Source organism: Labrus bergylta, chromosome 17 (assembly GCF_963930695.1).
Source record: "Labrus bergylta chromosome 17, fLabBer1.1, whole genome shotgun sequence".
NCBI classification, from domain to species: domain Eukaryota; kingdom Metazoa; phylum Chordata; class Actinopteri; order Labriformes; family Labridae; genus Labrus; species Labrus bergylta.
This window is the reverse complement of record NC_089211.1, coordinates 7,330,952-7,358,758: the sequence shown is the minus strand read 5'-3', so window position 1 is coordinate 7,358,758 and position 27,807 is coordinate 7,330,952. Positions and strand designations below refer to the sequence as shown.

Genomic DNA, 27,807 nt, shown 5'->3' with positions numbered 1-27,807 from the left:
GAGCCACTTATCTCCCAGGGACCGTCTCTAAATTCACACAAACATATTTAGTGGGAAGTACGAGCACCCCCTGGTGGACTCAGGTGGTAGGTTGAGGTTATTACCCATCGAAAAAAAAGAAAAATATATATGCAGCGTAGTGGGATGCCAGTATGAAAAACAAAAAACCCAGAAATATTTTCTTCCCCAAGGGGCCAAATGTGCATCCATTAAAAGACAGTATATTCAGCAAAAGATACCGTCAATAATAATAAAAAAAAAAAAAGTTAAGAAAATAAACTTTCAAGGGATTCTTATTCCTCATGTCCCTGGTTGTGGTCCTGAGAATTTTCAGCAGATTTTACTGTGTAGTTTTATAAATAATTAAAGGTAAATTCTGCTCAAATTGCATTGAGACACTTTGATATTTCAGTGATTGTGATTATTTTATTTTGAAAAATCTGTTACAGGTGACAAGAATATTTCAATGGATTCTTATTCCTCATGTCCCTGACTGTACTTGTCGGGAAATGCACATCCACACCTGCTCAAGTCGTAACAACAAATCGGAAACTCTGGACAGAATTAGGTCATCACTCTGCAAAATATGTGTTGTTCATGTTAAGATGCACGTCTGCTTTTTGCTCAAATATAACTTGAAACCGAGACATTATGCACATCGTCTTAGTTGCATCCATGAAGTCTGAAGAACGACTTCCCATCTCTGAGACTGGGACCATCAGAGCAGCTCATGATTGCAGCATTAGTTTTGCACGTCTGTTTTCCTCATCACAATTATTACACAATATCTACACATCTTCGACTAACTAAAGGTTGTCTCACTTTTTTTTTTTTTTTTACACATTGAACACGTCCTCTCTTCCACTTCCACCAAACTGTGTTTGTGCTGATTCACTGAGCTGTTCCTCCATGTGACTGTGTGTCACATGTGTAGACCGCTTCATGGTTTGTCATCCTTAACCTTTGTTTACCACACATACTCAGTGCCTTGGGAGGCTAAAGTGTGCAGTCAAACTTTCTGGTATTTCACAAAAACAGTAAAGATTTATGCATGTAACTTTTATTTTTCTTCTTTCCCCTTTTCTTAATCAAATTTAATTCAGCGAATTTCAGACACATTAGGAATAATTTAACTACGGAGGCCTCAAAGTTGTACACGAATGCCATGATTTTATCACATATGAATTACTGTATCACCAGTTGGACACAGACCACATTAAGATCAGTTGAGACACTTTATAAACAGACCTTAAAAACGTTGGATAAAAAGTCAAACTCATATCATCATTGTAAAATCCTAACTAAATATAATTTATTAAACTGGGAAAACATGATTAAATTAGCCAACACTTTACTTGTATATACAATTTTTCATCGTATGGCTCCCCCTCCACTCAATGAGTTCATTAAACAAACTCTAAACACATCTACCAGAGGATCTGCAAGAGGGGATTGTAAAATTCCATGTATAAAAAGTAGTTTTGGGCAGTCAGTCTTTTCTTATCGAGCAGCACATACTTGGAATACTACACCCACAGAACTAAGGAACATCACATCTCTGAAATCCTTTTCTAAATCTATAAAACAATGGCTATTCAAAAATCAGACATGCTGCCATAATCTGGATTAATGTACTTTGTCTTTACTTGTAGTCTGTGCGCTTATGCTCCTTGTCTGTGCTTATACTGTATATGCTCCTTGTCTGTGCATGGTGCTTTTGTCTGTGTTTAAATGCTCATGTATTTAAATGCGCTATATGTTACACATTTTTATTTTATGTCTGTGTGCTGCTTTATAAATTGCTTCCATGCGTATATGTTATGTTTTAACTAACACTTGTTTTATTTGTTATGCTTATGTGTTCTTGTGTCTATGTTTTTGTGCTGCATTTTCCTGTATGCTTTTTACTGTTTTCTTAAATGTCATCAACCTGCCAGGGACTGCAGATGAAAATTAGCCTGCATGGCTAAATCTGGCACATTTACATGTGTGACTTTGTTGCTCTTGTTAATTAATGTGCGTTGTCCCTTTTAAATAAAGAAATCAAAATCTAATCATCTTAAGATCCCTCATCAATATTTTTGTATGCAGCTGTGGTTTAGTGGTACGGTCGGCCATCCCTCAAATAGAAGGTTTAATCCCCAGCTCCTGCAGCCAAATGTCCAATGTGTCCTGCGGCAAGACACTTAACCCAAGTTGCTCCCGCTGCTTTGTTGAGAGAGGCAGAGAGCGAGCTAAATGTCTGAACATCTACAGGGAGACAGAATCACACCCCGGAGGACAAATACACTAAACATGTTAAACATTTGAGCTCTAACAAAACAACACACATGTTCATGTTGTGTAAAATAAACCCAAAGCCAGACTCTGCTGAACTCATTTATTGAACAGCTCAGATTTACAAGCGTACATGTTTATACTCAGCACAACATTCTTTCAGTGGATGCATCTACAAACAAACTTTTTACACAAAGAACTCACAGACTCATTCCTGCATCTCTGTCGCTTACAGCCGGCATAATAAAATAAAATAGAAATATATATATACTGGATACACTTTGTAAACTATGCCACCATTTAGCGATATTAAATTCAAATAAGTCTGTCTGTACAATTCAAGTTCTCCTGTTGGTCAGATCCACACGCCGTCACTTTAAGACGTTAGAGCAGAAGTGACGCCTTAAGGCGGCCTGAAGGTCACAGCGGGCCGATCAACATGTGAGAGAGTCGCTCTAGTGTTGTGGTACTCGAAATCTGTCTAGGTCTCAAGACCACATTCTGAAGGTCTTGGAATCAAAAGCATTTTTACTCGGTCTTGTCTTGGTCTAAGACTGGGCGGACTGCAGATTTGAAATCAACTGAAGGGTTATTTTTAGACGTCATAACTGTGATTAGAAGGAAACTTTGATTTAACCATCATAAGATTTTTTGGTCTTGGTCTTGTCTTGGTCTCACCCTACCTTTGTCTTGGTCTTGTCTCGGTCTCGCCCTGCCTTGGTTTTGGTCTTGTCTTGATCTCGCCCTACCTTTGTCTTGGTCTTGTCTCGGTCTCGCCCTGCCTTGGTCTTGGTCTTAACTCGGGCCTGATCCCTAAAAGTCTTGGTCTGGTCTCGGAGCACTCTGGTCTCGGGTATGTCTTGGTCTCGGTTTGTGTGGTCTTGACTATAACACTAAACCACTCTTTTAATCATATTTCTTAAGTTTGAACAAAACTTTATCAACATATCTCATTACATCGTAGACTGAACATAAGAAGTGGGCGGAGCCATCATGACATCACACGATGGTTTGTTGACCACGGTATTGAAACTTCAAGTTTGGACCGTTTCAATACCACAGCGTCAAAAGTATCAGTCTAAGGCACCTTATACTGGGGGCGATTTTTGTTTTTTATTAACCATAAATTGCAGCTAAACTCCTGCACGCTTGCACAAAATCATTGTCAACGTTTCAGCACCACTTCTACTAAATAAACATCATGCTGTATCATGAAGTTAAGACTTGAAAGTAGAGATTGAGACCATAAACTCGTCAGGAAAATATTTACTGAGGGAATTAAAAAGCAACTGAGATGTTGGTCTCATTGTATCATAGACTTCTAGAATATCGCCCCCTGCTGTCCATTAGAGAGAATGCAGGTTTAACACATGGGGCTACGCCCACTTCTTGAATACAGTCTTTGGTTTTACCACATCCTGTTTGGATTCTATGTATTACTTCATAAACAATTTACTCTCCATGGCAGTCAGATGTGCCTTTGCCTGAGCCATTCAGGTTTTGCTACCATGACATGCTGCTGCGAGTCATGAGAGGAACATCTGCATGAGACCCTCAAATGTTTCAGTAGCAAATAAACGTTTTAGTAACTTTCACAAAACATTCAACTGAGAAATTTGAAACACAAAACACTCCTCTGCTATGGACGCTTTGTTTTGGCCATTTGTTTTTGGTGATACAAAAACATTCAGTTGTATTTGCCCTTTAATTCTGATTGAGCGGTGTAACACATTAAATAAATTAAATGTTATTGGGAATTAAAGGTCACATATCCTCCTCGTCTTCAACCAGTGTAAATAAGTGTCAGAGCTCCCCAAAACATGTGTGAACAAGTTTCTTGTTCTAATTCCACTCTGATCCTGTATTTGATCATGCCTATAAACCCCTCTCTTTCAGCCCTGCTCAGAACAGGCTGTTTCTGTGTCTGTACCTTTAAATATGTAAATGAGCTGTGTCTGACCACGCCCCTCTCTGGAAGGACTTGGGTGTCTCGGGCTCTCTTGCTCCATGTCCTATTGTTTACGGTGAGAAGGCAGACTCAGAGGGCAGAACAAACACCTAGCTGTGGGAGTGACACCCACCTGGGGGAGGGGTTACTGCCCTTTGTGATGTCATGAAGGGAAAATCTCCAAACAGCCTGTTTGAGCACAAATTTTCTGAAAAGTGGAGCAGGCAGAAGACGGAGAGGATGGACTTTTCTCATCATTGGGGGGTTTACAGACAGAATAGGGACAAATATTAGAGTTAAAGAAACATGGTGAAGAGTATTTAGAATAATGTGAACTTTAAATATTGACGTTGTGAAAAAAGATTTCCATTAAACGGTTCATAAATTGTCGATGTGTTTATTTTGAATCGAACACATCACGGCTCTGCATATTCCAATCTTTAAATAACATTTGATTCTTCTCGCACTCTTGCGACTTTGAATCATTCAGCCGTCTCTATGTTTAGACTTTCAACCAAAATTCAGTCTTCAATCCTTTTTTTTAGATTAAATAAATAAATAAATACATACAGAAATAAATAAACAAAGGGCAATAAATCAGAATACCTTAAAGTGCATTCACCGACCCACAGCCTCTTTGTATTGATCAGCTGCACTGACACCAGAGAGGAGGCTCGGCACTGAAGGCACTCGAGGGACGCTTTAAAATGTGACACAGGCAGGGAGAGAGAGCTGCCTCGATCGCCCTTGAGGTGACTTTAACGAGTGTTCTTTCACATCATGTGGAAAATAGATTCAGCCGACAACATTTGAATAAACACCAAGAGTCATTCAGCCAGCAAGCCCTCGTGAGAAAGTCCTGATGGTTCATGTCAAAGCTGTGCAAACAGAAACTGACTTAAAGGTGATGACAAACATTTTTAACCCTTTCTGCAGCTTCGGTCCACAGTTTCAAGAGGACGCTAAAAGCTAAATGTTCTACTGCAAGTTCTGAAAAGATGAAAAACAACAACAGAGAGTTTCTGTCTAATAAAATAATAAAAGAGCAGGTTTGGATTCATGACTTGAATGAAAGGTTATAATAATGAGGATTAAGAGTATTTCTCTGTTGTGTTGATCCCTGATTGTGGTCTTAATTTGCCGTTTGGATTTATTGACTGTGACTTAATGTTCATCTAAAGAGATAACTGTCCAGTATCTGTGGACGTCACAGAGCCTGATCTCATCAATGAGCAGTGATTAAATGCAAAGACTAAACTCATTTTTATCGATGTTATTGAATAATTTGTGCACTCAAACTTTAACCAAAATAAAGATGCAGTTTATTTTTCATCAAGGAGTGGTTTAGTTTGGACTCTAAGATTTTAAGATGTGTTTTTCTCTTCCATGAAGTGATCATACAAAGAGAAATTTGTGTTCAAGTATTATTAGTTGTCAACCATTAAATCGGTCAACATATTCAAAATGATCCGGTTTCAGCATCTTATAGGTGATTATTTTCTGGTTTCTCTCCTTCTCCTGAACAGAATAACTGGAAAAAATCCACGGAATCCAATCATCTGTGAAGATAGTCGTTAGTGTCAGCCGTGGTTCACAGCGACAGACGCTGCTCAGTCTTATTTGTGATCAATTTGAGATGATGGAGTTTTTCTAGAAACCAAAGCTGAAAAGATGCTGGAGAGTGAAATGTTTAAAGGAAGAATGTGCACCAGTTTTAAACACACATAACAAGTATCTCCTGTGTAAATGTGTCTCTGAGTCATGACTGTCTACAATGAGGAAGAAGCTTGAGTCCCGCTGGCTGTGTTGTTGTCAGAGCCGTGTTTACATGGACGGGACGGCCGGCTCCTCCCTTTGTGTATAAAAGCTGTTTTAGTCAAGGACCAGAGAGAAGAAGAAGAACATACTCACTGATTATTTGGATGCCAGGTAAGAGTTTTTAGATCACGCTCATTCTGAATAAATTTAAGAGCTAACTAAAGAGCGCTAACATTAGCATGCTAACACAACAATGCAGGACACGTGATTGCAGCTTCAGCCGAGGATGATTTAGTCCGCCGCTTGTGCTAAACTCGTTAATATGAGGGCGAGGGGAGGGGGGTTGGAGGTGTGTCGCTGATGGATAGCAGAGGCTTCAGTATGGAGGAGGTGTGGCCTAACAGCAGTTTGTTTTGGTGTCATGCTGGTGCTCAAGGGAGACATCTACTGGATCAGTAAGTCGCACATTCTTCCTTTCAGCCTGAAGCGAGCCGTGTGCTGACAGATATTAATAATAAAAGATCAAAGACTTAAGCACACATCAGGCTGAAATATTGTAGGGTGATATATTTGATGGTTTAGTTTTCATTGATTCTTTTTTGTCTTGTCATCAAGAAGTCTGCAGGTGGTCTGAAGTTTAATACTTTTTGGATGATGCAAAAACCTTTGTGCACCTTTACTGAAATGTTGTAACGGACGACTGCTTCTTAATCCTTGTAAAGTTTGTGGACATATTAGAGCTTCAGCTGCAACTGAATATATATTAAACAAATGTCATGATCCACTGGAGTCTTGTTTGACCTTCTTGTTACGCAGGACTTAGCTGTAGAATCTGTCCAGGTCAACATGATGAGCATCGAACATACAAAAAGGGAGTTCAGGTACTTAGTGTGTTTCTGATGAGCAGACGTGCGCAAATTTTCCAGTCTGTTTGGAAATGCTTCATGATATGCTGCAGCAAAGCCCTTCAACACAAAGATTTTTCTTTGCAGAGACTAGCTGATCCGGTCTGTAGTGTCCTAAACAAGAAGGTTAATCCTACTGGTCCACCAGTAACCAGCTTTCATGCACTCAATGTAAACTTGTGTCTCCCTGAACATACACTAACAGGCTCATAAGCGCTGCTAGACTTCAGGGATCAAGCTTCACTTTCCTCTCTCTCTTATGAGCCTCTATGCTTCAAGTTGAAACTCCTATTCGTTCACATTTGTCCTTTTAACAAAAAAAAGAGAAAAAAAAGTTTGATTTAAATATGTTGAATGTCAGCTGCACGTTTCTACACGTTTCTTCACAATAACAGAAAAACACCTTTGGAGCGTTGATGGCCTCACTTGGACTGGACCCCCAGAGTGATCTTGAGGTGCTCGTAGACGACGTAGCTGATGCTGACGGAGGGAATAACCTTCATGAAGTTTGGTGCGAGGCCTCGGTAGAGTCCCGTCAGCCCCTCGGTCCTGACTATGTGTTTGAAGAGGCCTGTCATGCTCATCTGAGGGCCGCCTTCAAGGGTCGCTGAGGAGGAAAAGAGGAGGGCTGCTCATCAAACACAAAGCTACCTGTACTCAGGTCTTTATAAAGTGAAAATAAATGTGGGTATAATGCGTCTGCAGGACGATTAAAAACAAGTTAATGCAGTTACACGAGTACGTGTATTTTAGTGTACTCCAAAGAAAGAAATTCAAATATTAACTTAACAAAACAAAGACTAAACTAAAACTTAGTTTGGTCTCTGTGTTTTGTAGAAATGTCCTTTCCTACTTTTTTTCGATCATAGTTTGTATAATACTGGAACTCGTACTCGGTCTCAAGACTGGTTTCGAGACCACTTTTTGAAAGTCTCATTCTCGTCTCAGAATCAAAATCATTTGTCTCGGTCTCAGACTGGGCGGACTCCGGATTTTTAAAATCAAGACCACCAATGATCAGATTCTTTTCCACGTCATCCATGCTTCCTAAAAGACTAGTAACTTCAATTTTTCATAATTGGATTTTTATCTCCTCGGTTACGTCCACAACCTTCCCGGTGGTACGGTCTAAGTGAGTGACACGCCCCCTAAACACAAGATGACGATCTCATTGATATTTAAGGTCTTGATCTTGTCTCGGTCTTGCCCTGCCTTGGTCTTGGCCTTGACTCGGTCTCGACCCCTAAAAGGTCTTGGTCTTGTCTCTGAGCACTCTGGTCTCTGGGTATGTCTTGGTCTCGCTGAGTGCGGTCTTGACCTCTACACTAGCGACTGACCTTGAGCCTGCATTCGTGTCCTGACGAGGGCAAGCGGGTAGCTGGACAGCTGTCCACACGTGCTCGAAGTTGTACCACACGCCAAGAGCACGAACACACCGGGATCAGCGCTGTCTGTGGCGAATCGCTGCAGCCAAGCGTTCTTCAGAGTCTGACAGACGAGAGGAGAAGAAGAAAGAGTCAGACTGAACTAGAAGAAAAATCTAAAAGAGAAGTTAAAAACCTCACACACCTCATAGATGGCGAGGTCGATGCCGGCGTACGGGATGATGCCCAGCATATTGGGAACGTAGCCTTTGTAGAAAGCGGCCGCGCCCTCCTTCTTGAAGATGTGTTTGGCACAATCCACGATGCCCGAGTACTGACCCGTCCTCCTCAGGGCCAGCCGTGTCTTCAAGACCTGAGAGGACAGACGGCGATGTCAGAGACAAACCTTCGCTGTGTCGTCAAAGAGTCGTAGACATACATTTCATGCAATATGTTTCACATTAAAAGCACTGTTACATAAATGACTTGCTCACACGTGTGCACTAGTGGAGGTCTGTGAGTCAGTGTGTGAAGGTCTGTTCCCCTCCAGAAAAGAGGTCACAGAACAGATTCACATGATGCGTTCAAGGCTAAAAGTTAAAATGGGAGTCAGTCACAGGACAAAGAGAAGCAACACGGATATTTCTGAACAAAACATAACAAGGTATGAGTTGCACTGAATTCATTAAATTACGGTTTGTCATGATACTTCAATTTAAAACTTTGAAACAATAACATTAAAAATCAAACAACATTGAGAGCTGATTCGATACCACAACATTAAAAGTGGTAGTCCTAGGTGCCAATTTTCTTGCTTATTTTTTTGTTTTCTATTTTAAAAATGTCAAGGCAAACTCCTGAACACAGTCTAATGGCACAAAAACATTGGCAGCGTCTGGTACCAGACAAAAAAAAAAATTCTTAGGGCCTCCTTCCACTCCTATGCACTTGTCTTATAAATCAGATGTTGTATTTTTAAAGCTACTTTACACATGTATCACACAAACTTATCAAAGTATCTAAAACCCTACAGCTTTTTATCAGGTGAGGTTTTGCTGTTAAACTGTGTTTTACAGTTTCTTACCTCCATGGGGTAGATGCTGCTTTGAGCGATCACTCCGGCCAGAGAGCCGGCCACCAGCCTCTCCGCGATGCCCAATGTCTCCTGGTTACTGCCGATTAATCGTTTAATCTGGACGGACAGAATATTTGATTTTTAGTTAAACGTCTCAATGAAGTCTGAATCAAAAACAGATGCAAAATGAGATTCCTGTTAAAACTCAAGCAGACTCACTTGGCACAGTTTTGCATATTTACAGTAAGTCATAATGTTCTAGAAAAATTAACTGAGCAATAAAGACCAGTATCACATTTGAAATATTCGGGGGATGCCAATAGCCTAGTGGTCAGTGTGCACGCCCCACGTACAGAGGATATAGTCCTTAAAGGGGGTGGCCTAGGTTCTCCTTCAACTGAGTGTGCATGACTAAGAAAGCTGGAAGTGCTTTAAAAAATCATTTCAATCAAATATTTGAACGGCTTCATGAAAATCCAAATCAAAGATTATGAATCATGAAATGCCAAATTAGTGCATACCTGTTCATATGCCATGAACTTGATCGCAGACTCTGGAGCGATTTTGATGACATTGATGCCGTTTCCTCGCCACAGCGACCTCACTCCGCCCTCTCTGATCATCTGCATGAACCCTCCAGTGATTCTCATGCTGTTGCTCTTGGAGGCGTGAACCTGTAGAGGACAAACAGGAAGCATATTATCACACAGGTGTTCACTTTATCTGGTTTTAAAATGTTCCTCTTTGTTAAAAGATCGATTTTTACCTGCATCATCACTTTGAGTCTGTCCAGAGGAGCCGTGCAGGTTCGAGATACAGCGCCAGCTCCTCCTCCGGCCACCAGGTGTCGCCACCACATTCCTGTTTTCTTCTCCTCTGCTGTGAACTCATCCGGCACCAACAAACTCTCCCCAACATCTAAAATCTGAGGAGGAAGAAGGAGCTTTCTTTCAGTCGGTTGTTGTACAGTCAGTACTTCTTTCTTCTAGGTTTCCATCAATAAATGTTCACAAATTCCAAACATTTTGGTAAAAAAGACATTCACAGAGGTCGTCTCTTGCTTTCAATAAGAGAGGAGGGGTTTGTACCGTGGCATGTCTCCAGTGCAGGATGATCTCAGGAATGTTGTCTGCTGGATGCAGAAGGTGATAATCCCTCCACTCGTTCCAGTCGATCGTCATCGTGCCATTTTTATCCATACTGTGAATGTGAAATATCAGACGATCAGAAATGTTTCAGACATGGAAAACAACAAATTGATCTGCTCACATGCACTTTTACATTCAGGTGCATTCTTCTGCTGCAAGGTGCTTCAACTAAACCTTGTGTTTCATGACCGATTCAACATAAAATCACTTAATTTTTTTGTTGATATTTGTTGCATTTTGCATCTAAAATCACTGCAGCAGGTAAAATAAAGCAGCAGCAGGTAAGTGAAGCAGACAGACTGTGCAGAGGGGAACAGTGTAGTAGAGGCTGAGAAAGCAGACTATAGAAGCTACTACTTACTACAGGATAGGGGCCCAGATATGACCCCTCCTTATTCTGAGACCAGCCAGAGAGAGAGACGGAAACACAGACAGACAGACAGACAGACAGACAGGCAGTTAAAAGAACCAGACAAGAAACACACAGAGTCATAACAACACAACTAAGAGATAGTTGGCATGAGTAATGAAAGGCACAACAGCTGGTCAGGTTTTAAGACATGGAACAGGTAACATTGCTGAGTGAATGAGCATGTGAAAGTCACAGTTTCTCTTTCAGACTTAACAGTATGAGGCTGATTTTAAAACGTAGAGCCGGGGAGAAAGCCATAGTGACTTCATGATATTGTGACCTGGTTTGGGTGAGGGGGCTTCCACTGATTGAACATGAACAAAGGTGTTTCTATAATCTGCAAATCACTGTTCCTGGGTGCTAACACCTGACTTGCTTCTGATAGTGTATCTCCAACTCAATGAAACCATTATAAGAGATTGCTGCAAAAAATAGCTTACAAAGGGGCACCAGTGGCCTAGTGGTTTGTTTGTGCTGCCCGTATACAGAGGCTGTTCAGTCCTCAAAACCGGCTTTAAATCCAGCCTGTGGCATGTCATTCCCCTCTATCTCTCTCTCCCTGATTTCTGAATCTATCATCTGTCCTATCTCTACAATAAAGGCACAAATCTTGAAACAAAAAAAAAAGGCAAAATAGTTTGTGTCTGACAGCTAACAAACACCATATAGCAAGAAGTTAGAGTTCATAAGTAAGTTTATAAGTCTGGGAGATTATCAGAATTTTTTGATTAACCTTTTGCCTTTAGGATAGGACAACTGAAGAGACAGAAGAGACAGGAAATGTTGTGAGGAGAGGACGGGGGATGACCTGCAGCAAAGTTTGGATTCAAACCAATTGCCGCTGCAATGAGGACTACAGCCTCCGTACATGAGGTGCGCGGCATCACTGCCTTGCTATCCGGCGTTACAATAAGGGCTTTCCATGTCTTCATACAAACACAAGTGTAAAGATGTGACATTAATTAGAAGATGAAACATGTGTGAGATATGACAAAAACACTCAGGGGCTGTGTATCACAGCATCACTCTCACCTTCTGAGGATCTTGTCTGCCTGCTCCTCTGAGATGTTCACGCCCAGGTCACGCAGAGACTGCATGATTTCCTGCGAGTCAATCCGACCTGAACCACAGAAATAAATGAGCTATAAATTGATTGAATGCTGTGTTGAGTGAAGATGTGTTAATGGAGAAAGTTGATGTTCAAATCAAACTGCTTGACCTCTCAGACAGATATTTTCATGGGTTTGGGTTGAATTTTTTGTTTGTTACTCCTCCAAGAGTGTCTAGCGGAGGATGTTTTAACTTTTCAGAAAGTTTATCCCTTCTGAAATAGCGTCAGCACAGCAGAATTAAATGGTATGTCACAAGTAATGACAAGATTCCTCACCATCATTCTTTTTGTCCAGACTCTTAAAGACCAGCCGCAGTTTCTTCTCGTGGTCTCTGAGATAATGAACAAACTCCTCAAAGTCCAGCTGTCCGTCCAGGTCTTTGTCTCCGGCTTTCACGATTTTCTGTAAAAGAGAAACAAACATGTGAGGGACAGCAGCTCATGTGTGTTTCAGTTAGTTTGGTGCATTAGCTGTGTTTACAGTTAACATGGTCTGTGAGGGATATTATGATCCCATTCACAGCTGTTACCGAGGCCGCTCTGTGCACAAAGTGATGTGACGAACAGCAGCAGAGGTCAGAGAGGTGAAGCTTCAAACATCTCTCTCCATCTGTGCTCTGTTGACTCAGCCTGCAGTTTAAACCACTTTACAGCCATCACACACATCAGGTTTTTCATCATCCCAGACCATTCAATACAGCCTGACAGGTCAACTGGAAGGATTTCTACAAGGCTTCAGAGTACGCTGGAACATAAATACACACTTACAGGTAGCAAATGGCTCCTGAGGGAGGGAGCAGCTCGCTGTGAAGCACAGGAAGGAAATCTACAAGTTGATTTTTCACCTGAGTTGTACCTAGCCAAACTAAATGCTGTTTGCTATGGAGCAAAATTGGCAGAGCAGGAGAGAGAAAACTCAGCCATGTGCACCACTGAGCTCACAAGATAATGATCAAGGGATGGGACTGGATGTCCATTGACCCATTACACTGAAAAACCACTTAAGGGTAATTCCAGCACTTTAAAATCTGCATCTAAACTTAATATAATACATCTTCCTGGTATGGAAATGCAACTGCTGCAGTAGTGGGAGAAGTATTAAACCCACTCATTTACCCAAAGTAGCATTCTTGAAGATCTGAGCTTGTTGTCTCTGGGAGCTCCTGTGGTGATCTAATTGCAGGCTGCGTGTTTTTAGAATTCACTGTAAAGGTGTGATCAGAATAAAAGAGAAGGACATTTTCTGGTGCAATGACGATATTCAAAGTCAATGCAAAAATGCAAATAGACCTAAACCTGCGACAGATGCTGCAAGTTGGGTTTTTTTTCTACTTCAGGGAGCAGTTGTGAAGGCCTGTCACCACAGCCTCTCAGTGAAGAGAAAAAAAAATGATGGAGCGGGAACAAATTGTGGTTAAGTGTCTTTCTTGCCCAAGGACACATTGTACAGGAGCACTGCAGGAGCTGGGGATCGAACCCCCGACCTTCCAGTTAGGAGATGACTTACTCAAGCAACTTAGCCACAGCCGCCCAGAATTTTAAAAACTTTAATTTTAAATGTTGTCTGCTTGTCGTTTTGCACACAGACATGGCAGAACAAGAACTCAGACTAAAATCAAATCAGGATCATGATGTAGTTATTCCAACACCCTTTTGACCGTTTGGTTGTGTTGGCCTCATAGCGATGTAGTAAAAGATCTTGTGAGTCCGGAATTGAAGGAAATGTGTGATCTCGGACTGAGATCCTGGCTAACAGGTCATCAAACTGATCACTGATCATCTTCAAGGAGCTGGAAGCAGCAGGAAAGTTCAGTTCATGGAGAAGGAAGGAGAATAGCCCAGCTGTATGCACCTTTAAGTGATGTTTTGAACACAGACATAGTAAAAAAAATTTGCTGCCTTATCTGGAGGTGCAAATATTTGTAGGTTGTTATTATCTCATGCAAATAAACACAATCGGATCCACTTTGAGTCTGAGTGGTTGAACAAACTGCAGGATATGCACTTCAGCATTGGCTTCATTCTTCAACAGGTTTCGGCGGCTTGGTTCACGCGTAGGGTTTAGTGTGAACTTTGTATCTGAACTTAAGACACAGCGCATACAGTGCGTCTGCAACAGGAAACAGATCATTCAAAACTATGATCAGTATTTTTATGCAAATGTCCTGTATGATGTTGATGGTGTTAAAACATAACTTCTATCGTAAGGCACTTTTGCAAGAATTTGTTTATCATTGAACGATGGCTATTTGCAAAGACAAGTCACACAGTTACTGGACTGACACAGATAATCAACACAACAGGAACATAAAGTAAACTCACATTGAGCTAATACATCAATATTGAGAGTCCAGCATGATCTCATTAAAATACTTTTCATAAAAGATACGTCAAATTATCATTTTCCCCAGAGAGACGAATTGGACTGAATACTGACTCCACTCTATTACACTTAAATACTCCTATTCACACTGGTCAATGATGAACAATGGGGACAACATACAGATACATCAGGTTTCTTCTGCGGTCTGAATGAAGTGACCAGGAAGGAAACGGACTCCATAAAGTGCAGGTTTGTTTGGAATAACCCTCAGAGTTCAGTTATAAAGTGATCACGGCCTCCACATAGGCCCTACAAGACGTTTGTCTCTTAGTGGATCCACTTACACAGTGAAGCGCACTTTGATCTCATTAGCTCAGCAGCTGTTAACATGTAAAAACATTATACACATATGTAGTGGCTTTATCTCTTTAAATACCTTTAAATAAGTTATTTAGTTTGACCCTCAGCAGCTTAGATGATGTTGTATCCTTTCTCTGAAATATACAATGACTCGTTATTGTGAGGTGAAATTAGGAACTTAACATACTAACTAAACAAAAGTATGCAACCAGGTCAGTCTCCATGTCTTATGCAATGTCAAAGAAACAAAGACAGAATCAAATGCACCAACATTTCCTCTCACGCCTTAGAGAAAGAGCCAACAGTGGAGAGGTTAATATTCAACCTTCAGTCTCTAACAGAGCATTTCCTGCAGTGACCTTTACCTCAAAAAAATCACACATCATAACAGCAAATTAGAAGTCATCATAAAGAGACCATCACAAGTAACTAATCTAATTCATACACATTCATATGCCGCCAAAGACTAGGGAGCATATTGTGGTTATGTGTCTTGCCCAAGGACACATTGTACATGTGGCTGCAGGAGCTGAGGATCAAACCCCGACCTTCCCGTTAGGATACGACCTACTCTACCAACTGAGCCACAGCCGTCTGTCTCAACAAGTTGAATGACAATACAACCATCAGTTAAATCATTTTGGTCAAAATATAGTGTTAATAGAGCTGAGTAGTTTCAGCTTATTTAAAATGTCAACTCATAACATTTTTTGGCGTATCAAGATTTACAAAGTCTAATCAGATATGAATGACAGAAAATTTGATTTGGACATAAAAAACAATTTTAGAAAGTAATTTAAATCAGATGCGACTCAGACGCTCAAATTAGATTTCAGGGAGTCCCGGGACACTTAAAGCTCTTTAGACAGCACAACATCAAATTGAGAGAGAGAAAGTTTAACAGAGTTTGGAAGCAGAACTGAGCAGTTAATGCTGCTGCTAGCAACAACAACAAGAAGGACAACACAGACAACCTTGTGCTAAAGTGGAGACTTAAAGCTTGTCCGCTAAATTCTTTTGAAGGTTTAAGATTGATTTCTCTTGCTTCTGCATTGGAAAGTCCAAAGTACAGCAACCCGTGCAGGCTACGTCTGTAGAAGCAAATACTGTACAATCTAATCACTTGCAAAAAGCAGAGCAGACAGTCTGTCTAAAATATCTGATTAGAAAACAAAATCAGATTCACTGGCAGTCTGAAAGAAGCATGTATATATCAGACGCTGTTGCAGGTATTCAACTCCAGTGAGCTATCACATAGCTATCTCATACCACAGACCTTATTAAAAAGGCGATCAACTAAGAGTAGCTTTTGTGCATATGAGAAGTAGCTGAGCACACACAGTTGTTGTCATGCAACTATAGATATCAAGATCTGATCGACAGAATGGAACTGTCCACAAGACATGGAACCTGCTCCATCCTACCTGTTGAAGATCTGTGGGAGGGGCCACCATAATTAACACGGTGGTCTTCTTTGGAGTACCCCTGCTGGCTTCCTGACTATCAGAGGAGTTCGCAGTCTTTTCATTCAGACCAGTGAGCCGATCGCTGCAGTTTTCAGCAGCCTCTGTCTCTTTTTCCTCCAGAGTTTCAGCAGGATCACACTGTGTTCTGCCAAAAAGTCTCCCCCACAGGGAACTCAGCATGTCCTGCAGCATCCTAAAACAGGGTCCTGCTGAGTCCAGTCCAGGAATAAAAACACAAAGAGTTTAGCAAGTGTGGAAAGGTCAGAGGAGGACAAAGTGGGACTGCAGAGAAGTGCTACTCCACTCTCCTGTGCTTCACTGCTCCAGCTCAGAATCTCATTGTCTTACTGGTGCTTTCTCTCATTAAAGACTCCACTGACAAACGTCCAGGCTCAGGTCCAAAAGCATTAGAATGCAGCAGGATAAAAAAGCAAATTCTTCAAGTTAACTCTTGCATTACAACTTCTGTGTCAACATCAGGTCCTTTTTATATCTAACGGAGAATTTGTGCCTGGAAATATCTCATAATAAGTATGATGGTGGCTGTACAAAGACAGAGTATGCACTTAACAGCAGCCAGAGAAATGCAGCAAAGAGAGTCTCCTGAAACCTGCATCCTCACTGCAGCCGAGCTCTGGCCAATCACCACAGCTTCTTATTGGCAGGTCGGGTTGTGGAACGAGTCCCTCAGCCAATAGTGGACAGGATTGCAGAAAATAAATTAATTTATGAGTTCAGAGTAAAAGGAGGGGGAGGGTAATACGCAGGGTTTCCCTTCAGTTGCACCTCCCTCCTTGCAGAAAATCTGCTGAGTGATGCCTCCTCCCTCTATCCTCTCTCTCCTCCTGCTCTCTGTCAGTCAGTCCAAGCACACAGTCAGCAAACAGCCGGTGAACCCATCCACCCGAAAACTGAGCTTTACTTCATTTTCATTCCCAACATGTACTGGGTCCTCCTGCCTCGTTGTGACGCAGCAAAATATTTCAGCATAAAATCCTCATTACAGCAGCTGTTTTGTGCTTTCCTGTTTTGACTGATTGCCCTTTCTGTAGGGCACAAAGATCCTGGCGTAGTGACAGAAGCAGGAGCTCTAGGGTTCATCTTAACTGGATAGCTTGATTTCTGGATGCAAATCAGACCATATGATATACTGGTAGTTATAAAGCTGATAAGGAAGAGAGATGCAAACTGTAGTCAAAGACTGTAAGCTGTTGGTTGCCCTTTCACTGAAGAATCAGGGCTACTGAAGGTTGCATTAGAAGTAGGGTATGGAGGAAACAATCATGGCATAATAAAAGGAGATTGGTTGATGAGGGGGTAAACTGCAAGCTGATAAATCTGAATATATTGATGCAACTAACAGCTAACTTCAAGATAAATAATTAAGCCTATAAAATAAAAAAATGCAGATCCTTATTTCCTGGAGCCAAAAGTTGTGTCTTTCAGTAGCTTATTTTGTCTGACTGATAATCTGAGTCTCTTTTTTTACACTCAGAGATAAGCAGAAAGTCCTCCCATGGTCATTTTGAAAATTACTTAACAGTTGAATTCATAAAATACTTTTTGATTGATCAATCAAACGTTGGTGCTCCATCTGAAAGTAAATTGATCTACAGTGATCTAAAGCCCGCCATACACTGAAGGATTGTATAAAAGTGGTGGTTGAATGTCAGCTCGCGATTCATGTGCTTTCACTCAACCCACTGATTGTCGAGCACGACTGGAGAGCTCACCATGTACGGGTTAATATGAGACGGAGCATTCACAATTGTCAATAGATCTTAGTGTATTTCACTTTTCTCGTATGCACGGCTCAAAAAAACACACCACCTCTCACTCTCTCTCACACTCAGCATCTTCAATAGAAACAAGCCAGCTAGCTGTTAAATCTAATCATAGCAATATTTCCTGTCAGCTGGAGGTCAGCAGATATTTCCAAACAACATTTATTTCATGATCAGCAAAATCAGAGGGGTAAAGACAGATTAATAAGGCAAGGCACAACCAAGAAAAAAAGAAGTTAGGGAATCAGCTCGTGGCTCTGCTGTCTGTGTGTGAGTGTGTGAAACACTACGACCAAAACATGCCAGAAAATCATCCGTCCGGTTGGGAGTAGCTGATCAGGCCTCAGTGTACACTGCAGAGCTAACAACGATCTCGCTGATATGCGGCCCAACTTCAAAATCAGCACGAGTCAAAAATTGGTGCAGTGTACACTCAGCTGTGATATGATACTAAATGTTGCGGCTATATCGGCCTGTGCAGGTCGTTAGAAAAAGGACGCCACAAGGGACTAAACGCGGGAGGAAATACACTGTGTGTGCGATTACAGTGCAGCGTAGTTTGGGGGACAACAAAAAGTTTCCGCTCCCAGGCTCACCCTCTCTCTCCATCTAAGCCAAATCTCAGGTGAACAGAGTGTGGTCCATAATTATGACTGCCATCACCATAAAAATGTCCACACTCAAACACTTTTCTGAGACTCAGAGAGGATAGAAACTGTGGTATCAGGAAAGCTTTTTGAAACAAAACAACAATAGTAATGCATAATCCTTGAGCCTTTGCTACAGTAGAATATTTCGGCTATATCCTGCTTCATTAATGAGATTGTCTGAAGGGGCGTTCATGACTTTGGACTGTGACCTGCAGAGACAGACTGATACACAATCAGTTACCTACTGTCGGTGCGGTTCAGTGCATCAGTCAGCTTCCTGCTTTATGCTGGATGTATAGTTAGAAATGTGTATGAACATGAGTGAGCTAACCACACCTTCTTACTTACAGGCCTGTTTACAGCTTCTGCTTGTTTTCAACTCAAACGTGAAGACTGAAATTAAGTTTACCGAGCTGCAGAAAGTAAAAACCTGTTACATCCTGCTGATAACTTTATTCTAGTGTTGTCACAAGAACCAAGTTTTACACTTTGATATGAAACCAGTTAAAATCAGTTGATATCAAAACTTGTTTCAATTTCACAGCAACAAAATCACAAGTCTAAGTCACCCAGTAGGGGGTAATCATTATTATTTTGAATTATCATAAATTACAGGGAAGGGGCGCTTTCTTCTACCTGCATGCTTGCTTGAATATCTGCCCATTTGTCTCTCCACTCCACCATGACTTTGTGTAAATTACCAGGTGGGAAACGGCACATCTCAGATGCTGACACCATGTCTGGCTTTAATACCATGTTCAGGCAGTGAGATAATGCATCTCGCCCAAATAATGTTTGGTCGAACAACAAGACTTTTATCTAAACGACCAACAGAGGATCCCTTGCACGACCTAAACCTTCTCAGGTGTGCACGGTTGCAGGAGCATACAAATGTTTAATAAATGACTAATCCATTGCAGATGGAAAATTACTTTACAGTAACTTAAATGTGAGCGAACAACGAGTATTGCCTGTGGCTACCTCAGTTTCACCCAACAAGTTTATACTGTTTTAAATGAGCTGAAAAGTATTGAACCAGTTTGCCTGTCAATGACGTTATAACTAAGCCTGACAGTTTTCAGCTGCTTCAAACAGTAAACTGTTAAAAGGCTTAATCCTGTGACCTCTGCAGTCTTGGACGCTTGCCACAATATTAACCTGCATCGAAAGGACCATTATCCTGGATTATGTGAATATCTTTCCACAAACAAAGAGGGAAATTTCCTGAGAAGCAGGGATTTCCACAACTTCCAGTCCATACTGTCAAATGAGGTCAGGGGGTGGGGGGACTCCTGTGCCCACTGTACTTGGTTTCTGTTTCTCCAAAGTAACTGACTTTCTCATTATGTGGGTCTGTGTATGTGTGTCGTCTTTTGCAGGCATCCCCCTGAAAACTAGTGATGTCTGAAAGTATGAAAGCTTTTGGATAGAACATAAAATGCAGAAAACAATGCATTGGGTTTTGAATATCTTTAAGGATTCCAAAACACAGCATGTCAATATGGCTCAGAAATTCATACTATTGGCGGTAACCATATCAGTTTTTTCCCCTTCCACATGTGATATCTGTGTCTGTCTTCAAAGTGATACCTGTCGGGCTCAGCACCTTCTCTGAAACATTTCCTCTTACCATGAGCTCATGTTCAGTGCGATGGACTCCTAACTTCTTCAGTCCGATCGTCAGGTCGTTCACACAAATGCCTCCGTCCCCGTTCACATCTAGGACCTGGAACAGCACCTTGAGCCGGTGCTCCTGCTCAGGTCCACCGCAGATGTCACAGGAGTGCTCAGACTGACCGGGGTCGACGGGGTCCCCGGTGGCGTGCCTCCCCCCTCCGCCGCCGCCTCCCGGGTCCACGCCGGGGTGGGTCTCTGCTGAACAGCACTGGCAGAAAACATCACCGAGAAGGGGGCGCATCAACGAGCCCTGTTGGTGCATCATGAGGGTCCCGGTTCGGCGTTTCGGCCCCACACCGGTTAGTAGCTACGTCACAGAGCCGAGAGAGGCCACTACGTTATTTCAGCCGGTTAAAATTCAAACACGACTTTATCCTCGAGTAAACTTCAGATTAACGAGCTTCCTCTCGGTAATTCAACTTAACAGACGAGCACACACTCTCCCGTAACGTTAGCTCGCGTTAAAACCGTATTTGTTACGTTATAGCTAGAAGCCGGTAAAAACGAGACGTGGTGCTCAGATCCTGAGCTGTCAGCGGCTTCCCCGTCCGTTAAAATACCTCCACAGCTCGGACGTTTTAGTTAAAACGAAGCCCATGTGTCGCACGTACCGAGGAAAAAAAGACTTTAAAGAAATATTCAGAATAAAATGTCTGTTACGACATTTAAGTGCCGTTAACTTGCCGACCGTTGACGAGAAAAAGGTATTTGTCACCGACCGGACCCGGGTGCGCCTAGAGTCTCGCAGTTCATCGCGAGATTACAGCGTGACGTGTTGAATTTTACCCTTTGCCTTTTACCAGCTAATCAGGCTCTTATGTAGATTTCATTCATACTAGGAATTTCCTGTAGAAAATAAATTAATTTACACTGGCAAACAAATTGTGTAGGTCTTTATAAATTCAGCCATATGAATGAAAAATTACAACAAATATTCTATATATTTTTAAAGCATGCTTTTTAAGTAATTCCTCTAATGCAGAGCAACTCACACCGATGCAAACTACAACCTCTTTAATACAGCTGTGTAAACTAAAACCTTTCTAACAAATGTAAGATTAAAAACTAACATTTTAATAGGCTATATATATGTCCAGTCTATCTTCCTAGATCTATTTTTCTCCTTTCATTTTCAAAATACCATGGTTTAAACTAATATTTCTGTTTTCTTCTTTCTGTATTAAACTCAGTTTCTAATGTCTGGTGTTTAAGGCTGATTGCGCAGCAGTTCTATTTTCACATCGGTTCACGCCACAGTGGCGCCATCTTTAGTTAAAAGTCAGAATTGCATTGTGTTCAAATTATGAGCCTGACATGTCTTTGCAAATATTCATTCAATTGAGTGCTCCCTTTTTTAGATCCAGTTCTCACTTTTAATTCCAGTCCCCTATCTCTCTCAAGCCGGTCAGGTCAGTTAGTATTAATGTGTGTGAAAAATGAAGTGACTGAATTTAATGACATGTAACAAACCAACATAAGAAAGCGTTTTTTCTGTCAGCAGAATTGTTTTAATAAATCCATTTTAGCCTCTAACAGCAGGCTGCTTCAACATGCATTCTGTTCACTTTGAACTGCAGTATTTTTGCCAACAATCAAATTTATCAATGAACTAGCAGGCTAGTACAAAAACTATTACTCTCACTGTCCACATAGAACCGTGTAGAGAAAGACTGTGTAGCCTTTTTTTATTCTAGAACACCACATGAGGAAACTGACTTCAGCTTAATACTTTTAACAAACTCCATGTAGTGTATGCCAAATAATACAAGGACAGACTTTAACAAAAACTTCTTAGATAATGAAACAGTTGACAATATTACAACTTAGAAACACAGGGAAAGGCATTTATGTACTTCACACTCTATCATTTCACTTAGTCTGTAAAGGTAAGGTCACTTTATTTGTACCTGTAAATTTGGTTTACAGTGAGTGAGTCAGCCTCCTTTTACACACAAGGGACAATAAAGGTCTGAACTGAACTGAACGGTGGTGTAATTGTGCAAGGTGTACGCAGGTATACAGAGAATACCCACTTGTTTTCATAGGGTATCCACTTCTAAATCTGAGTCACACCAATGATAGAAACAGTGACATGTAAGAACAGTGACATGTAAGATGAAGTAGGGAGGGTCATCCCTTCACCATCCTAGGGGAAAAAATGTGCAGCTGAATATTGTCAATCAAACAAAGGCTATTTATCCTCTGCTGGATGGAAAATTAAGAGTATACCCACTTATCTTGGCCCCACTGCACCACTGCTAAAGTGAATATCCGGTCAGTAAACAAGATAAAGTATCCCATCAGTAAGAATAGGAAAAATAAAAACAAGATAAGAATAAGAATATACCAACAATCAGTAGAACAGGGTAAGTTAAAACAAGATGGAGATGAGCCATCAGTAAAAACAACATTTAAAAAGTGCAGAGATCAGTAAATAATCAATAAATACTAAATATGCTGCTGCATGATGTCTTGTTCATCTCACTGCTGTCGGCTGGGACAAAGCTCTTCTTATGTTTTTATCTTTTTAAGCCAACTCTCACTGCGGGTCGCTACTCCTCTTCTGAGTTTTACCACACTAATAAAAGCAAATTTATCCTAATACACATATTTTGCAGACTACTATATCGCTACTATCTCATACGCTCTTAAATAAAGTCTTTAATATGTGCAGCTATTTGAATAAATACATCTTAAAAAGTGCTTTATTTTGTTATTTTTTTAAGTAAGTTTAGTATTTTATTCAGAAACACAAACTATGGCTGCAAAATAATGTGAGAAAACAGTTTATTTGGCTCTTGAATCCATCACATAGTTTGTTCGGCTGGTTGGATGATGGACGCTTGATTCTACCAATAGCAGTCGAGAATTCAGCGTGACCGCGTTAGGTTCGACCAATGGGGTATCGTGGGGGCGGGGCTACACGCCCAGCTAACGTAAGCGTTGTCGGTAGGAAGAAGAAAGCCGATTCTGGAAGCCATTACGTTGCGCACATCAATTGACTAAATCCAACTATTTTTGCGTACAATACGCACAATTATCCCTCCAAAAGAGGAATATTTGCAATTATGGCATCGGCCGCGAAAAAGCGGAAAATGAATTTCTCGGAGAGAGAGGTGGAAATAATAGTGGAAGAAATAGAGAAACAAAAGCACACACTGGTTAACCACTTCAATGCTGGAGTCACCCACATGGCAAAGAATAACGCGTGGGCGGACATTCTGAAAAAGGTGAACGCGGTCACCACCTGTCCCAGAGAGCTGCCCGAGGTGAAGAAGAAGTGGTCCGACATGAAGACGGAGGTCCGGAGGAAAGTGGCCCAGGCTCGGGCTGCCATCGAGGGGAACTCCACTGACTGCACTCCGGTTCACGTCATCCTCACCGCGATGCAGCAGAGGATCTGTAACCTGCTGGGAGAGGCCACCATCATCAGCCTACCTGCAGGAGACTCAGATGCTGAGATCACCCTGCCTGTGTCTGTGAACGCCACCACCACCGTCACTCTGACTGAGGGTAAGTGCACTAAAGTTTTCACTCTGAGCATGCTCAGAACAGCCTGCCTGCACATCCTGACAGAGGGGATGTGCCCTCTCTGCTGGATTCCTCTTCTAATGTGTGAAACTGAGCATGTTTTACTTATTACATTATATCCATTTAAAAAGTAAACAAACCACAGAGGTTATGTTTGGGCTTTAAGCAGTGGAACAGATGCTGTATTCTTGTTCCTCTTTCTTTTTGTAGAAGTTTAGTTGCACCATGCAAATCTTAAACAAACCTCCGGGTAAACTGGTTCCCTCTAAAGAAGATGTTGTAGATAGAGATGCACGATACAATTTTTTTCAGTTCCGATCCGATATTTACCATACTGATTCCGATATATTTTTATGATCATAACTAACAGTGTTATTGTTGTTGTTGGTGGTGTTATGTTTGAGGCTTCACAAAGCATGTAGTAAATTCAGCATTTCATTGTGCTGGCTTCACATACAAACAGGAAGCAGCACCAGCTGTCAGGTTTTCAAATTAAATCTTTTAAACTGAAGCGTATGAGTTTATACTTTGGATCATAAGGAATGAGCATTTCGTCTGAACGTCGTCATAGAGACGATTTGACTCTTTGTCACTCGTAAATGACATCAATATCTGACCCGGTAAGATATTCGATCAGATCGGTCCCATCTCTAGTTGTAGACTCTAACACAAAAGTGTGTCCTTTATTAACTAATTTTCTCTATCAACATGAATAAACATACTATTATACTTTCAGACGATGAAAACATAAGATGAGTGTATTTGTAGGTTAGACTCTAATCATCTAGTTGTGTTTCTGATGGTCTCCCTTTGTTTTTCTTTATTGTTGTTGTTGGTCTTTGTCGTGTTTGTAAAAACATATCCCTTCTCTTTTTTAGCTCTTCCAGCTGGACCTGGAACAGTTTGTGATGACGCCAAAAGTGGTACGTTTTTTGGTCTGCAAAAATTCCTTTAAAAACATATCTATTAATCTATCTTTTTTTAAATAGCATGGAGCTGGACGTGCTTTAGAGTGATTACATTTTCACTAAATCTATTCTCAGGGTGACTGAAGGTCAATGTAGATTGATTTTCTCTGTTAGCTATAAACCAGTGAGAAGCCTAACATATGATTCAAAACTAGGACTGTCAGCATTAAGGCATTCATTGTGATGCTGTTAACATCTGAAATTAATGTGCTATTATTACTTCAAATCGTGTCAATCAGAATCAGAAAACGCTCACCGTAGTCCCCCACCACTAGCCGGGCTCCATACACTGGATGTAGCTCCTTACTCTACTACCCGGATGTAAACAAGCACAGTGAACAGACAGCATCTCATAGGAGCAGCACATCTGGCAGGATTTTGGTCCAGAACATCGAGATACAAATAACTGTAGGCTGCTTCAAGTTACACTAGCATCAACCGGCGCGACATCCAACTACATATTGATTTTTTTATCGGAGGGAGGGATAGCCCCTTGAGATGCACCATCTCGTTTTTCAAGGGGGTCCCTTACACAGATGAAAAGACAAAAAGAAACATTAACATTCACACACACACATTCTCCCACACCCACCTATAGATGCAGATATACATGCAATAGTTATAGTTAAAAGAGATACACAGGCCCACATTCATATAGAAACAATGTATACATTTACATTGTTTACTTTGAGAACAGGAATGTGGATGCTAACAATGATGGAGAATTGAAGGCTGGCGTTGCTAACACTGCTAACATTAGCCACACAACATCATTTTAAATAAACTGCTAGATTTGGAACAGACTAATCTGTTATAGTGAATTGCAGTTTCCGTTTACTCGACTTAGAAAAAAAGTCGGCTAGGAGCATCCATAGCTCCTAACATTTTCTTGGAGACCCCCTACTTATGACTAAGAGGAGCTAAGACTAAGACGACCACAGGTTCATTTTCACGTTTTATATTTGGAGTGAAAACGTGGAGACTCTTCTTCGCAGTAACATCACTCTGTTTTTATTTCCTGTTTGCAGCTGAAACTACGTACCACACCCTGGAGGACGGAGGCGTGGTCGAGTACTGCACCACCACTGTGGGCGACTCCACTCCCACCGTCGTGGCGGCCGTCGAGGCTCCTGTGGAGATGCTCGCCTCGTCCTCGGCGTCCCCGCCTCACCCTCAGGGTCAGGCCAAACCTCAGGAGCTGAAGAGCCGCATCGCCCTGAACTCCGCCCGCCTGCTGCAGGAGCAAAGAGTCACCAACGTCCACATCCGCCAGATCGCCCAGCACCTGGAGGGCCAGAACGAGCTGCTGCAGGTGATGAGGCGCTCGCAGGAGGCCCAGGCGTTCGCCCAGGAGAGGCAGGCCCAGGCTCTGGAGGGGATGCAGGCTGCTCTGCTGGCTCTGGTTCAGATGCTCAGACCGGCTCTCAAAGACCTCCGAAAGTTCATGCAGAGCGGGACTGAAGCCGCGCCTGCGAACTCCAACAGCTCTGCAGCCGCTACAGAGGAGCAGAGCCGGCCTAAAACACCTCCTCCCGCTCCCCAGCAGGAGGAGACACAATGACTGTGTGTGTGTGTGTGTGTGTGTGTGTGTGTGTGTGTGTGTGGGCGTGTGTGGGCGTGTGTCAAAGCTTGCAAAAGTTGCCTTAGAGAGAGCATGTACAGGATTTTACTTTGTTTCATGATTTTTACAGCAATGGACGCTTTGAAAATGTTACGTTTTCAGTAATCATCAATGGGTTAATTTTATTTAATACTTCTGATTTGGTCTTTCAATAATGTTTTTAATACTGCACATTCATTTTTTTAAGTTGTTTCTTTTAACTCATCTCGCAGTATTAATCCTGAGTGAAGAATAATCCGTCTTGTTTTTAAGATTAGAGTCAGCTGTGGCCTCTGGTAGGTGTGCACCGCGTCCTCACAGCTGAATAAAGTTTAAAGAAAAATCCTCTTTTCCCTGCAGGCTGCATTACTGCTAAGCAACCACAAGAGGTCAGTGTGTAGTGGCAAGATTAAACACTGATGGAGCAGCACTGTACAACTGCTTTACATGAAAATAACAGTTTTAATTTAAGTGTTTGATTTGTAAAAACACCTGTTGAGTGACCTGCATAGAGCTTGTTATGATCTCCGTGGAGGAGAGCACTGAAGGAAAACTTCCTGCTATTACTGGACTTCTCTCATCATGGAACAGAGGAGGCAGAAGAAAACATTAAAGAGACGAAGAGGGAGTGACCGATCAACATGTGATGACTTTTATAATCAGCTCCAAATCTTTGGAGTGAAATATGAGCAGAACACCTAACTGCAAACAAACCTGTTGAATGAAATAAAAGAACACGTTTTTATAAAATCACTTCAGGGATGTTTTCATGGATCAGACATTAAAATGAACCATTTCCTTATGATACTGAAATGCTTTAAGAGATTCACCATTAAAATACTTGCCCTATAGGAGAGCTGATGAACATCAAACGTTTAAAAACACATGAAACGTTCAGCGCTCTGCATGTTGGGAACAAAGTTTGACAGCACTTAGTTTGTGTGATGAGTAAAGAGCTGTTTCCAAAAGTTTTTCTATCTTTTTGTAATTTTTACTCAGAATAATGCGATGTTTGTGAGCCTTTCAAATGAACAAGAGACACAAAGAATATTAGTATCCTTACCCTTCTCCCCTTTGGTCCCCATTTACAAGCCGGAGTTTCACATTACTTTACTCTAAATCCTGGAGTTAAAAGATAAGCAAGCGCTGAAATTCAGGTTGTGTACGCTGGGCTTTAGTTACCCTTCATCAGCTTCATCCAACATATGAAATGAATCCTGAGGAAACTGATAGATGGGCCCCAAACACCTTCAGATAGCCTACTTCTCTTTTGTCTTCAGGTCTGTATTTTTTATTTTTCCCAAGGTACTTTTCTAATTGTACTTTTGTTTAAAGTACAATTAAACTGTGATGCAAACATTGGATCATATTGTAACCATTATGATAGTAAAACATAATCAGAATGGGATTTTGTTGCCCCTTCATCACTTTCAGAAAGGATTTCCGCGTT

At 41.4% G+C, this 27,807-nt stretch overlaps 2 protein-coding genes across 4 annotated transcripts; one reads left to right on the top strand and one right to left on the bottom strand.

The window, feature by feature from the left end:
- Positions 1 to 2,366: 2,366 nt before the first annotated feature.
- On the bottom strand, positions 2,367 to 20,997 carry slc25a25b (solute carrier family 25 member 25b). Of its 3 annotated transcripts, none has more exons than XM_020640039.3 (11): positions 20,212 to 20,997; positions 12,275 to 12,401; positions 11,920 to 12,007; positions 10,837 to 10,872; positions 10,416 to 10,527; positions 10,094 to 10,252; positions 9,849 to 10,001; positions 9,337 to 9,444; positions 8,458 to 8,625; positions 8,226 to 8,376; positions 2,367 to 7,495 (listed from the first exon to the last, which is right to left on the bottom strand). In XM_020640039.3, the coding sequence occupies exons 1-11, from the start codon at positions 20,521 to 20,523 to the stop codon at positions 7,311 to 7,313; spliced, it is 1,599 nt and encodes a 532-aa protein (XP_020495695.1). In that variant the 5' UTR covers positions 20,524 to 20,997; the 3' UTR covers positions 2,367 to 7,310. The 3 variants fall into 3 exon arrangements, with proteins under 3 accessions (XP_020495695.1, XP_020495697.1, XP_020495696.1); XM_020640041.3 differs by lacking the exon at positions 20,212 to 20,997 and adding an exon at positions 16,106 to 16,743; XM_020640040.3 differs by lacking the exon at positions 10,837 to 10,872.
- A 1,446-nt stretch (positions 20,998 to 22,443) lies between these two features.
- On the top strand, positions 22,444 to 27,110 carry naif1 (nuclear apoptosis inducing factor 1). The gene is made up of 3 exons (XM_020640080.3): positions 22,444 to 23,771; positions 24,668 to 24,712; positions 25,786 to 27,110. The coding sequence occupies exons 1-3, from the start codon at positions 23,327 to 23,329 to the stop codon at positions 26,316 to 26,318; spliced, it is 1,023 nt and encodes a 340-aa protein (XP_020495736.1). The 5' UTR covers positions 22,444 to 23,326; the 3' UTR covers positions 26,319 to 27,110.
- The last annotated feature ends 697 nt before the right edge of the window (positions 27,111 to 27,807 follow it).